General features: G+C 34.6%; 1 protein-coding gene across 1 annotated transcript; it reads left to right on the top strand.

Moving 5' to 3' along the window:
* The first annotated feature begins 4,261 nt into the window (after positions 1-4,261).
* On the top strand, positions 4,262-8,868 carry LOC133205510 (DNA-directed RNA polymerase II subunit RPB11-a-like). Its single transcript, XM_061341339.1, has 4 exons — positions 4,262-4,338; positions 4,658-4,747; positions 6,517-6,691; positions 8,134-8,868. The coding sequence occupies exons 1-4, from the start codon at positions 4,286-4,288 to the stop codon at positions 8,170-8,172; spliced, it is 357 nt and encodes a 118-aa protein (XP_061197323.1). The 5' UTR covers positions 4,262-4,285; the 3' UTR covers positions 8,173-8,868.
* Positions 8,869-14,518: the final 5,650 nt, after the last annotated feature.

Genomic DNA, 14,518 nt, shown 5'->3' with positions numbered 1-14,518 from the left:
AATATACATACATATATATACAAATACACACAATAAATAATTATGAATTATTGCGACATTCTTTTACATATTTTTTAACTTTGTGCTTGAAAGCATTGAGTGTTGGAGACATTTTTATATATACAGGTAAATCATTCCACAACATAGCACCAGAGTATTGGAAGGAATTTTCAAAGAGTTTACATTTATGAGCTGGTACACACAGGTCTAAGTTGGATTCAGATCGAAGATTGTATCGATTATTACACTGGAAATCAAACATACTATTTAAATAAGTAAGGTTAGAGTTAAACAGTGATTTATATAACAAAACATATTTATTTACAGTAAGTTGCTCATACACTGTGAACCAATCAAGTTTCTCAAAGAGAGGTTGTGAGGGCGCATCAGGGGGAGCATCTAAAATATACCTTGCAGCACGTTTTTGAAGCTTATGAACTCGGTCAAGATTTGAGTGAGATGTATTACCCCACACCAATATGTATCAATATACGAGATTGATAAAAATAACTTGAAATAGTTAAAATGAAATTGTGCTTATGCAAAATAAGGATTAGTGAGATCAAGGTCACAAGGAAGGTCAGGGTCAAAACATTTTGGTGCAGTTCAATAGCTCCTACCAATATGTATCAGTATATGAACTTGAGTTAAATTATCTTGAATAGTTACTGTCAAATTGAGCTACAGACAGAATAAATATTATTGACGTCAAGGTCACAGGGAAGGTCAAGGTCAGAAAATCATGACATAGTTGAATATCTCCCACCAATATGTATCAGTGCATGAATCAGTGAGTGAATGTTTAATACAAAGCCTGATTAATGATTAGAATTAATAAAGCTAGTTTTTTTTAGTGTTCAAATTCTGTGAAAACAATTCCCACTGAAGCTCCTGTCTTGCAAGAATATAGCAATAAAGCCTTTTATTTATATCCCGTATGTCATTTCTTTTTTGAAAATTAAACCATAATTAATTTTTTTTATTTTTGAATTTGACGAGGGGGCGCTGGGTGAACCCCTTCAATCTGTCACTGCTGAATATTACTCAGACATGGTCTATGCGAAATACAATTTTATTTTGGTCATTTTTCCTGCAAATAAAACTGTTTTTCATTCAGCAGTAAGCCTTTGTTCACTGAGATATTGCCTTCACTGGCATCTGCTACCTAGTTATTTAATGCCATGCCATGTATTTACCATGTTTACAAACGTTACTTCTGTTATCAAGTGTGTCTCCAGGGGTGGTCATGAAGTACAGAAATGATTTGCTGAGCTAAGCAAGTACTTATACTTTTGGATGCTTGTAAATTGATTTTTGGGCACCTTGAATTTGTATTCATGTTATAAGGGAACATCTAAAAAACAATTTGAGGTACTTTTGCATGCAATGCTGTGGCTCAAAGTAGGGCATTGAATGCAATTCAATATTTACACACCCCTCCCTTGTCTCATCTGGGGAACGACTTTACTTTAAAGGTCCCCAGAAAAACACGCTAAAATATATAAGCTACTTCAATATATATGAGATCACGTGAGCGATCAAAAAAAAATAAAAAGTACGAGGTTTTTGGCCTCTTTGACCACAAAATCGAATTCTGAGGTTAAAAGTTAAGCTTAAAACCTTGTTTTTAAACCTCTTCTCTGAAAAAAAAATGAAAAATAGTTTTTTCATTGAAAAATTGACAAAAAATAATATTATCAACGAAGCGTGTGCGGCGCATGCTTAGTGTCATTTCTTTCATACTTAGCCTTTTTTTTTTTCATGTAAACAAACCAACAAGATGCTGTTGAAGCTGGAATAAGATCTTGCAAAAAATAAAGAAGCAACTGAATTTCTTAATTTATCTAAAAGAATGAGTCACTAGCTCTCTCTAGGATGGTATGCAAGGACTAACCCAAATCTCCCGGGCATATGCTAGACTAACCCTAAACAGTCAACTGATGTGCGAGGACTAACCCTAATCTCTTGGATGGATGCAAGACTAACCCTAATCAGTCAAATACAGTGAAGTCGCCAATTACGGGTCACGTCAGGCTGTTTCGTTAATATTTTGCAAAGTTGTTCGATTTATATTTTATGCAACAAATGTATTGAAAGTACAAATAGTGAGTCATACAAGAGTCTTTTTATTATTAAAGTAGGTAAGTTGGAACAATATTTACAGCCGTATTTCAACAAGGCCTAGTTTCCCCACTTTCGAATCATTTTCCCCATTTCCGGGTCATGTGATTTCATGGACTTGTAATATGAAGGGATCGTTTCGGAACACGATTTTTATGATGTGGAAGCACAAAAGAATTCATGTAGCTCAGAAAAAAAATAAACAATCACAGAAAATAACAGTTTTAATTATTAACAAACAAAAAAAAAAGAGAGAAAAAAAACTATTGCAATATGTAGTTAAATAAATCAATAATAAAAAAATGACTATACATCATACATCTGTTAGAATCAATATGAAAAAAAGGACTGAGAATATCGTTTAATCTCAGTGTCCTCTGGAATGTTCAGTATTTTTTTTTTTAATTTCAGAGAGTTCAGTATTAAAAATCTTTTATTTTGTAAAATGTGTAATTTACAAGGATTTAATTACTATAACATCCACCAACTCTTCACAAACTCATTTTGAGCGACAGGCGTGGCGTGAGGATGTGTATTGGAGGGACTTGGAACCGGTTGTCCAGTGGTATTAGCTGAAATCTCTCACATATTACAGAAATATTACGAAAAAATGATTTTTCTGGACCTTAAATACAGCCTCGGATAACAATGAAGATTCAGAATAAAAAAAATATTTTAAAATTATACAATTTAAGTTAAAAAAAATGTATTTGCAAGGTAAACTCTATTTTATTTTTTAAGACATATTTTCCAGGTAGAATTCCTTCAAATCTCAAGGTAAATACATAGTTGCCACAAGGTTTTGTACATTGAGTTTTGACATGTTCCATTAAATGAGATTATGTGAACCGCAATTGGAGAAACTGCTATTAATTATTAAGCAGTGTAATTTTATTTGAGCAGTGATCATTATGATTGATTTCTGAGTTATAACTGAATGCATGTGCCATACTTTCGAGCTACTATTGTTTATCTAGAACTCTTATATCAGCCATGCTGCAGCGAACAAAAACGAAAGTAGCCTGTCAACGAAGCACAAACATCCCTATCTTCAATGCACGCGTTTCATAATTTCGTTTGTCGGATGCTCTCTTAAAGTTGATTTTCAAAATTTTGCTATTGATTACAGACAGAAAGACCAATTCTTCATGACCAGTGTATTTATTAAGATTTTTGCACTTTAATTTTAACAATATGGCATAAAATACACACGAGTGACACAGAATTGGAGACGACCCGGAATTGGAGACTCCACTGTACTTGTGCAAAGACTAACCCTAATCTCTCAGGTGGATGCAAGACTAACCCTAACTAGTCAAGTGGTGTGCAAGACTAACCCTTATCAGTTGAGTAAAGTAAATGTTACGTCATAGTGCAGCAAGCGCACAGATCTTGCGAACCTGGGAACCAGTAAAGTAAAATCTACCCTCATCTGGAGCTTAAGAGTAAACAACGGTTCACTTCTAGTACTTGGAATTGGTTGCATAAAATATTTAGCAGTTATATTACATGTAAATGATCTGATAAGATACGAGAATGAGTTGAAAAGTATGATTAATCAATTAAAGCTCACATAAATGTTATAAACCTTCAAAATGTGATAAATTCTGAGTCGTAAAAAACATATATCACCTGCAAATAATACATGCTGACTCTTGTACATCACTCTCCCCTTACCATTTTCCTAACAAAACTGTGGGAACAGGTCTTGCAAAAAACAATTAAATGTGGAATGACAAATTTTACATAAAATGATTCGTCTGAAAATTAATTTCATAAATATGAATCAGATAAAAAAATGGATTACGATTAAAAGTATATTCAACAATATTTCTGGTAAATGTCAGCATTAAACAATGCCAAATCCAAGAAGATAAGAAAATGCTTCTTAGCACGAATTTTCTAAGTGCGACATGCGTTTCGTATCCGGTTTTAAGGGTTACTTGATTAAGAGGACTGATGCACTGTCAAAATATATAAGAATATTTAATTGTCCGCTTCATTTACGATGAAACATAAAATTCTTAAATCATAAATAATGTAATAGAAAATTAATGTAATTTTCTAAAAATTAATTCCATATTTCTCATTTTCCAAACATTATCTAATAAAGATAAGCGAATATTGAGGAAACCGAGTACTCCAGAAAGAGATAGAATCGAAGATGAATGCACCACCAACATTTGAATCGTTTCTTTTATTTGATGGAGAAAAAAAGTGGGTACTTTTTTGACAATACATTATTTTGTTATTTCGTTCTTTTAATACCACTATGAATGACAACTAAAACTGAATACGAAATATTGTATCTGTTAAAATTAACAAAAATGTTTGTGGCAAAATTAACCATTGCTGAAATATTGTCATGATGATGTCAGATGATGGTTATATATGAACTATTTCAGTAATCAAAGTGATATTTAAAATAATCTGGACAGAGTAAGGGGTTATGATGACTTAAAGGACTTGTAACTACTTTACATGATTTAATGCCCCCTTTTGAAAAGTTTATTAATCAGTAGTCGATCATTTGTAGAATAACAATTGAGAAGGATACCAAAGTTCCCAATGCCGCCATATTTACTGTCAATAAGGAGGATCACACGTTAGGGAACATGATCACAGCGTAAGTAACAATTTACTGTTAATACAGAACATGATTACAGCGTAAGTATCAATTTACTGTCGATAGAGAACATCATATGATCACAGCGTAAGTATCAATTTACGGTCAATAGAGAACATGATCACAGCATAAGTGTCAATTTACTGTCAATAAGAACATGATCACAGCGTAAGTATCAATTTACTCTTGATAGAGAACATGATCACAGTGTAAGTATCAATTTACTGTCAATAGAGAACATGATCACAGCGTAAGTATCAATTAACTGTCAATAGAGAACATGATCACAGCGTTAGTATCAATTTGCTGTCAATACGGAACATGATCACAGCGTAAGTATCAATTTACTGTCAATACGGAACATGATCACAGCTTCTTCAAACCGCACAAGGCATTTGGAACGTCTAGCCTGTAATGTCACATGAGTCATATGTTAGTTGCATTACCATTTATAATAAAGACTAAAAAATGCAAATTTTAACAAAGAACATTTAATCTACTATATTTATCTGCAATATCCATTAAATCAAGGTGAGTTTATTTTCTGGTGAACTTTTGTTAGCAGCATTTGAGTTGTATTGTGGGTCTCAATTTAACTGCAGAAAAAATCATTTGGATCAATGTGCAAAGTCCGAATTTTCTCTTTGCTCAATCATTGCTTTAAGAGCTCACAGTGACAAGGGGCGCTTTGCGCCGCTGGCTGTGCTCGCCATCAGGAAATGTGGACAGTACAGTAATATGTGTAATGGAAAGACTATTAACTCGAGCACAGTTGTATTTATTAAAGTAGATAACATTAAATACCTCTATGTATGTACTTCATGCATAGATCCTAGATCTTCATGATCAATGGTACATTAAATGGTTTAAGGTCGGGTGCACTCTGTCTTGACTTTGATGTCATGACGTCGTATGTCAGTTGTATTTCCAGAGAGAAATGTAAAGAGAAGCAAGTTTTTAACAAAAGACACTAATTAAAATATCAAAATGAGAATGAGTGTGTATACAAATATTCATCAGAGAAATCACATACATGTATTTTGTAATAAATTATTCTTAAAAAGGATATCAAGGCCTGTTTATTTACACAGATTATCCATATTAAACACAAAATTAGGCACCAAAGTCATGTTTTTAGATTGTTTCTTAATATCTGTTTTCATTTGTAAATATTTAATGGAAAATTTTCTGAGCAAGGTTTATATGCAGGGGTAAATCTTAGGTATTTGTACTACATGTACCGATTTAAGGTAATTTCACCAGAGAGGAAATTCCCCTTGAAAAAAACCTTTTTGTCTTTTAGTTTTACCAAGTAAAAAAAGCTGTAATTGATACCACGCAGGTTAAATATGCAATTTTGACTATTTAACATCAAATTTGTTTAAGAATGAGCGAATTAATGTAGTATGAAACATCATATTGCACAAAGAAGATTCCTAATTTCTCCAAAAAGGATACTTTCCCTCAAAAGCTTGATTAATCTTTGATATGTCTTCAATGGGAGCATAAAGCAAGCAAAGATACTTCACTTAAGTGTTCAAAAGATACTGATACACTCTATATGAGCACAAAATGACAACTGAAAAATTTTGGAGTGAATCAAAAATCTGCTTTTAGTCAGATTGCAGATGCTCATATGACAAATTGCTTTTAACTTTAGAAGTACTGGTACGTATTTTTCCTTCACTTGCCATTTGCAATTGATTTAAAGAATTGATACTTTTAATGAAATTAAAGTAAACATGAAAAAAAAACATCTGTGTTTGCAGACAGCTTAGGAAGGATCCACAGGTTTTGTTTGCTGGCTACAAAAATCCACATCCCTTGGAGCACAAGTTTGTCCTGAGGGTACAGACCACGGCTGACTACAGTCCACAGGAGGCTATCACCCACGCCATAACCGATCTCATCTCAGAGTTCTCTCTGTTAGAGGAGAGATTTAAGGTAGATTGTCACAGATCATAAATGATCTCAAATCCAAGTTTTCTCTGTTAGAGGAGAGATTTAAGATAGAATGTTACTGATTGTAATGGATCCCATTGATGAGTTCTGTCTGTTAGAGGAGAGATTTAAGGTAGATTCAGAGCTCCAGATACTTTTTCAGCCCAAAGTGTATTGACTCCCTGATTTTCAAATCAATGCAGATTTTGATATTCAGCACAATGATTTAATAGGTTTTTTTTAAATATATTAATGTTTTGACATCTATTGTAATTTTGAGCTTGTTATCCAAATAAAAGTATTTTTAAAAAGGAAAGAAAAAAACTACAAAGGACAGTTCCTGTATTTATTTAAATATTTTTTTAAGAATGCCAACAAGATTTTTGATAACCTGAGAAACATTTTTTCTTTGACATGGAAGATCATACAGTAGGTAAAGTAACCATAGGCACATATAATTTTTTCTCTAATTAAGATGATATCGTAGGAAGAGTAAACCGAGAAAAAAAAGAACGAGAGAAATCAGAAATTGTCAATGAACCCATCTTAAAAAATATTATGTACAAACCGTGTGTAACCGTCCTACTAAACAGAGAACTATAGAGAACTCTAGAGAATCTAGGAAAACTCGTTAAATACAAATACATATTATGCGTAATGTCTCTGTACAGCAGTTTATTTAATTGGTCTTGAATTAAAAACAGAGCTCGTTTTTTTTCGATATGGTTTGAATATGGTCTTCACTGCTTTTTTACACAATATGTACACTTTGATATATTGCAGTATAAACTTTTTTTCTCCGGCTAGGACTCTTTCTTTTCCTCCAACTATCCATTGTTTTCTAGGTAACATTGTTTTCTATTACTTATGTATTACATTTGTTACAGAACAATGTCGTCTCACATAGACGACACAAGCTTTTGTGTGCTTAAAAGTAACTATGCCTAGTGCGTAATCTTTCTACGAGACTACGAGAAATCGATTTTAATCTAAATCATTGAATTCTTTCTCCCGAACTGGAAATAGTCGTCGCCATAACTAGCATTTTCCTGGTTATTAAAACGCTTTTAAATTATTATTTCATTTTGAAAAAAAAACAAACACTGAGCTAACCTCAATCCATATCATTAGCTAAGTTGTACTTGTATTATTCAATCCATCGTACGCAGTACTTTCGGAGTGTAATGCTTATTTACGATTACTAATGCGTAACTGTACATCGAGTTTTAATTTTCAATGCGTATTTTGTAAAATTCAATGCGTATTTCTTCAAATACGCACCTTATCTGGAGCTCTGTAGATTGTTACTGATCATAACCGATCTCATCTCAGAGTTTTCTCTCTTAGAGGAGAGATTTAAGGTAGATTGGCACTGTGCATAACTGATGTCAATCTGACTTTTGTTTCTGAGATAATGTTTGTTTGTTTTTTTTTTATTTCAATAGGAGGCTGTCCGTGAGAAACAGGAGGGAGATCTGATATAGAGAAATTCAACAATCTGGCTTCATTAAAGAAAACAAAAAACTTCAAAGACAATGTGTTCAGAAACAGGGCATGAAAAGTTTTCATGAAAAGATTGGCCTTTTTATGAAAATTTACAACATTAGCAGGATATGGAGGAGAAACTTTGTAGGAGATTATATGGAGTTAAGGAACTTCATTGATTATCTGTGAGCATCTCTCAGAGGGTGTGTTTGTTCTGTGTTGAAGAGTGACCATGTGACAGAAAGTATGTAGTATTGTAAGACTGAGAGTTGATTAGTGAATGTGAAGATTTGGAATGATTGATGTTTAATGTGCCCGTGTTGTCATTTTTAAATTAAGAGAACTCTGATACTCCATTGATTAAGCAATCACCTCACATTAAGTGAGACACCACTGATTGTGTCATATTTAGTGAATGATAGGAGGATTTTTATTGTATATAAGGATTTTGTTATAAATCTGTGTTTATAGAATTACTGACATTCAGTGTAACTTTATCACCAGTTTATACATGTATATAAGGAATGAGAAATTGTTTTTTGAAAATGATGAGTTAGAGATAAAACTTTATAAAAATAAAAATTGAACTGCTTTGATTTGATATGCTGGCATTAATGAAGAAATGAAGTCCCAAAAAAATATTTCAAAGAATGGTGGTTTCTATTATGACCATAAAAATAAAAAGTTGAACTACATCTTAAAGAAATAATTTTGTTCTTCCAGAAAAGGGAATGTTTGTTTAGTATTTAGAGCATCTACATGTACAACATCTAAGTGTATACTGAGCTCAAAATAATTGATGGCCCACTGGTCGGGGGCCAGTGAATTTTTGATCTGAGCTAGTACATTGTAGAGGTCATGTGCCCTTCAGGTCATTTTTTTATGCATAAACAAAATCTATTCATGGTCAGGCTAGTTAACGCTACAGGGTTGTGCATCCAAGTTCTGTCATTTCATGTTTAAGTTGTACTATTAAGTAACAAAGTATAAACAAAATATTACTATTAACATTACGGTCTGGGGTCAGTCTTTTTAAATTCTACTGGTCCTGTGCATGGGACAGTGAAAGTAAAAATTTAAGGTGATAGCCCAAGTGACCAGTGAAAAAAAATTATTACTTCTAGCCCTGGTATTGCTGTATTGTCTAATGAGATAACCATTCTTGGATGTATATTAACACTAGAAGAAATGTGTAATTTTTTTTTAAATTATATAGATATATTAATTAAGACTATCAAAATAGAAAATGTATTTCTGTCTCTATGTCATGTGGTATCACATTTCACACATAACACGCGTGGCCTGCTCTCACTTTCAGTACTTTGATTTTAAACAAGTCATGGCAGTTGCATTGGTAGAGCGTTTGCATGGAGGTGTTTTTAGCTCACCTGAGCCGAAGGCTCAGTCTGTCTGTCCGTCTGTAAACTTTTAACATTTTCGACTTCTTCTCAAGAACCACTAGCCAATTTCAACCAAACTTGCCACAAAGTATCCTTGGGTGAAGGGGATTCAAGTTTGTTCAAATGAAGGGCCACGCCCTCTTTCAGGGGGAGATAATAAAGAATTAGTGAAAAATAGCATCTTTTAAAAATCTTCTTCTCAAGAACCACAGGGCCAGGAAAGATGAAACTCATGTGGAAGCATCCTCAGGTAGTGTAGATTCAAATTTGCTCAAATTATGACCCCCGGGGGTAGGGCAGGGTCACAATGGAGGATCAAAGTTTTACATAGAAATATATAGGAAAAATCCTTAAAAATTTTCTTCTTAAGAACAGCAAAGCCATGATTAGTCATTTTGATATGGAAGCATCCTCAGGTAGTGTAGATTCAAGTTTGTTAAAATGATGACCCCCGGGGATAGGGTGGGGCCACAATGGGGAATCGAAAATTTAACATAGGAACATATAGGAAAATATCTTCTTCTTAAGAACTGAAAATCATGTTTAGTTATTTTGATATGGAAGCATCCTCAGGTAGTGTAGATTAAAGTTTATTCAAATGATGACCCTTGGGATAGAGAGGAGCTTCAATGGGGGATCAAATTTTTACAAACGAATATATATGGGAAATTTTGTTTTTATTTTTCTCAAGTACAACAAAGCCATTTGTTATATTGACATGGAAGCATCATCAATCATCAGGTATAGTTTAAAATTCAACCCCCCCCCCCCCCCCCCAATACTGAACTGATTTGTGCTTTTGCCTAGCCAATGTGCTCAGGTGAGCGATGTGGCCTGTGTCTCTTAGAAAGACCTTTTATACAAACGGAGATTGTTTGGAGACAAATGGGCAACTAAGGTCAAACGATACTTTCCTCAAAAGTATATCTTTTCCCAAGAATTTGTTATTGAAATATTGCTATTTTAAGAAGTTTCCAAAAATTGGGGTACATTACCAAGCATTTGTATAAGATTCCAGAGGATCAGTGGTATTTCCTATATAATTCTATAAGGAAATCTGTTGATATTACGAATTTCTCGTGCATACATATTTTTCAGACATTTTGAAAACATTTTAGAAATTATAAGATATTAATTATTACATTGTACATGTATTAAAAAATGTTTTTGGTATATTACGAAGATATATATATATATATATATATATATATATATATATATATATATATATATATATATATATATATATATATATAAATCTTCGAGGATCGTGTGGACTGACCTTAAAACGTGTCCGATCTCTTGGTAATCTACGAAATCTTAGAAATCTGTTTTTATGTAAATGTTTAGGGATTTCATAATGTGCTCGTGAAAAAAAATAGAGAACATTGCCGAGGAACACTCCCGGATCTCACAATAGTCTCCAAGATCTCTCAATGATCTCTAAAACAGACGTTGATATTCATAAGATCTTCGATGCAGTCTCCAATAATCATGGTCCCTCTGCGATGATCTCAGACATCTCTACATTCATTTTGAGTTCATTGAAAGATCAATGAGAGATCCAAATGTAACAGAGACGTTTTTGTGCCTCCGAATGGATTTGAACCCGGAACCTTTGGCATGGTCATTGCTCTATCGATCTAGCTGAGGGGTTAACCCACTAACCCAAGCTAGCAAAATGCCGTGTATCTTTCACTGTCACATTGTACTCTTCCAGAAAATCAGATGTCCTCATCTCTTTTGGGATGCTAAAACACTAGACTGAAGCTAGCAGCCAATAACAGCAGCCAATAAGCCCGTAGAAGCTAGCAGCCAATAAGGAAATTCATCAAAGGACTGAGAGTACTCTGACGCAATACTGTTTAATGCCTCATTTTCGACAATTTATAATTAATAATTAGATAAGTAATGCAACACTTAATTATTTAATAATTCAAACACTTGGAGGCAGTTAAGCTCACCTGCATAAGGAAAATTATGCGGTTTCAAAACAAACAAACAAACAAACAAAAAAAAGAGAGAAAATGTCACCATCTTTGACCGCTTAAGAACAAACCAACATTGGAAATAAGTTAAGTACTTCCGGGAGAGTCCCTTTTAAGCTCTTTTACGGGTCTCAGGAACATGATGGTGCCAAAAGGCTAACCTGAAATTTGCTTACTCCTAATATTTACATTGATAAGGGTTTGAAGGTAATTTAATCTATTTTAACTTATTATCCTTGAAATGTGCTTCGAACAATTACTGGCACAAAGTAAAGGGTCCACAGGACTATTATATACAGCCATGAAAATTAGGCTGAAGTGGTACCACCAAGTGGTGCCAAGGGTGGGTTACATATTTCAAGCAGCTATCATACCTCTTATCTTATAAGTGTGGTGTGCTTTAAATCATTACTGTGGCAAGATAGATTTCTAGAAATATCATTTCCCGCAATCGGTATGAGGCTGTAGTGGCACCACCAAGTTGGGAACATATTTCAAACTTTCATTTTTCAACCATCATTGACCACTAGAACAAACTAACACTAAACTGGAAAAAAGTTAAGGGCCTTAGGGAGTATCCTTGTCAACTTTTTGACAGGTTTCAATGACTAGAAAAGGCCAGTTAGGTAACCTGAACTTTGTTGTATTTCACTCTGTATATTGATATATGGATTAAAAGTCAGATGTTATTCCCCTTATCTTTGAAGTGTGCTTCAAATCATTACTGGGGCAAGGTAGAGGGCTCCTAGGACTATCATTTCTCGCTATCAGAATGGGGCTGTAGTGGTACCACCAAGTGTTGCCATGGGTGGGGGACGTATTTCAAGCATTCATTTTGAAAGCATCTTTGGCTACTAGAACAAAGTAACACTAGTGAAAGGTTAAGGACCTTAGAGAGAACCACTTGCCTGTTTTTGAAGGGTCCCTGGGAAAGGAAGGGGCCAGTTAGCTAACCTGAACTTTGTTGTTTTTCTCTTTGTGTTTTAATATACTGGTTAAAGGTCAGCTATTATACCCCTTATCTTTGAAGTGTGCTTCAAATCATTACTGGGGCAAGGTAGAGGGCCCCTAGGACTATCATTTCCCGCTATCAGAATGGGGTTGTATTGGTACCACCAAGTGGTGCCATGGGTGGGGGACGTATTTCAAGCATTCATTTTGAAAGCATCTTTGGCTACTAGAACAAAGTAACACTAGTGAAAGGTTAAGGACCTTAGAGAGAACTACTTGCCTGTTTTTGAAGGGTCCCGGGAAAGAAAAAGGGTCAGTAAGCTAAGCTGCACTTTGTTGTTTTTCTCTTTGTGTTTTAATGTACTGGTTAAAGGTCAGCTATTATACCCCTTATCTTTGAAGTGTGCTTCAAATCATTACTGGGGCAAGGTAGAGGGCCCCTAGGACTATCATTTCCCGCTATCAGAATGGGGTTGTAGTGGTACCACCAAGTGGTGCCATGGGCGGGGGACGTATTTCAAGCATTCATTTTGAAAGCATCTTTGGCTACTAGAACAAAGTAAAACAAGTGAAAGGTTAAAGACCTTAAGGAGAACCACTCACTTGGTTTTTGAAGGGTCCCTGGTAAAGGAAGGGGCCAGTTAGCTAACCTGAACTTGGTTGTTTTTCACTTTGTTTTAATATACGGATAAAGGTCAGCTATTATACCCCTTATCTTTGAAGTGTGCTTCAAATCATTACTGGGGCAAGGTAGAGGGCCCCTAGGACTATCATTTCCCGCTATCAGAATGGGGTTGTATTGGTACCACCAAGTGGTGCCATGGGTGGGGGACGTATTTCAAGCATTCATTTTGAAAGCATCTTTGGCTACTAGAACAAAGTAACACTAGTGAAAGGTTAAGGACCTTAGAGAGAACCACTTGCCTATTTTTGAAGGGTCCATTGGAAAGGAAGGGGCCAGTTAGCTAACCTGAACTTTGTTGTTTTTACACTTCAAAGGTAAGGGAGGTAGTAGTCTTTTTTTAACTTCATCTCACAATGCAATGTAAAAAAAGTTTGGTTTCGTCTACTGGCCCCTTCCAGGGCCAGAGAGCCGGAGATCCCTCAAAAAGTTGACAAGATATACTAAATAAGAATACCTACCCATAGCAGTGCTATTTTAAATGTTATCCAAAGATGACAAAGAAAAAAATGCTAACAATTTGGTCCCAAACCTTAACGTTAACACTACTTAATGGTACCCCTTCAACCCAAATGTGACAGTGGGAAACGAAAGCCCTATTTTGCCTCAGTCATGGTTGAATGCACTATTCAAAGGCAAGGTTGATAATAGCTGATATTCAACTCTTTCAAACAATAGAGTGTCCTTGGGTAGAGTTTATGCAGTGACCTTGAATCAATTTTCTAGATGAAAGATCAACGTCAGAAAATAGCTTTGCATAAGAAAAATTTGTTCAGAGTATGTCTTCTCTCCCCTTGGCCTTACCTGGCTCAAACTTTACTCATAGAGTACCCATGGACGGAGGGTGTTCAATGCCATTTTTTTCAAACAAATGTCAAGGTAAAGAAAACCTCATTGTGTATAATCCTTGTTCAGAGCATATTTTCTCCCCGCTTGGCTCTTTTGAGCTCATACTTTATACATAGAGTCCTGTTGGTTAGAGGGTTTGCGGTGACATTGAATCAATTTTCTAGATGAAAGGTGAAGGTCAGAAAATCTCTTTGCATCAACATATACTTGTCTAGAGCAAACGTTCTTTCTGATTTTAATAGATGAAAGGTCAAAGTAAACTCTTTTTGTACAATCCTTGTCCAGGGTTTATTTTTTCTCCAGTTTGCCCTACCTGGATCAAACATTTATTTTCTAGGATGGTGGTCAAGTTTATAGAAAACCTCTGCAAATAAATTTCTTGATCATTTTTCGTTCCATCCATGTCACAAAGAAAACTACAACTGAGTTCAAGGCTTAAATCCATGACAAAATACATGACTATTTTCATATTTTA

Source organism: Saccostrea echinata, unplaced genomic scaffold (assembly GCF_033153115.1).
Source record: "Saccostrea echinata isolate AGI-Se365-2 ecotype Australia unplaced genomic scaffold, CSIRO_AGI_Sech_v1 ptg000054l, whole genome shotgun sequence".
In the NCBI taxonomy this organism is placed as follows: domain Eukaryota; kingdom Metazoa; phylum Mollusca; class Bivalvia; order Ostreida; family Ostreidae; genus Saccostrea; species Saccostrea echinata.
This window is presented reverse-complemented; position numbering and strand designations above follow the sequence as displayed.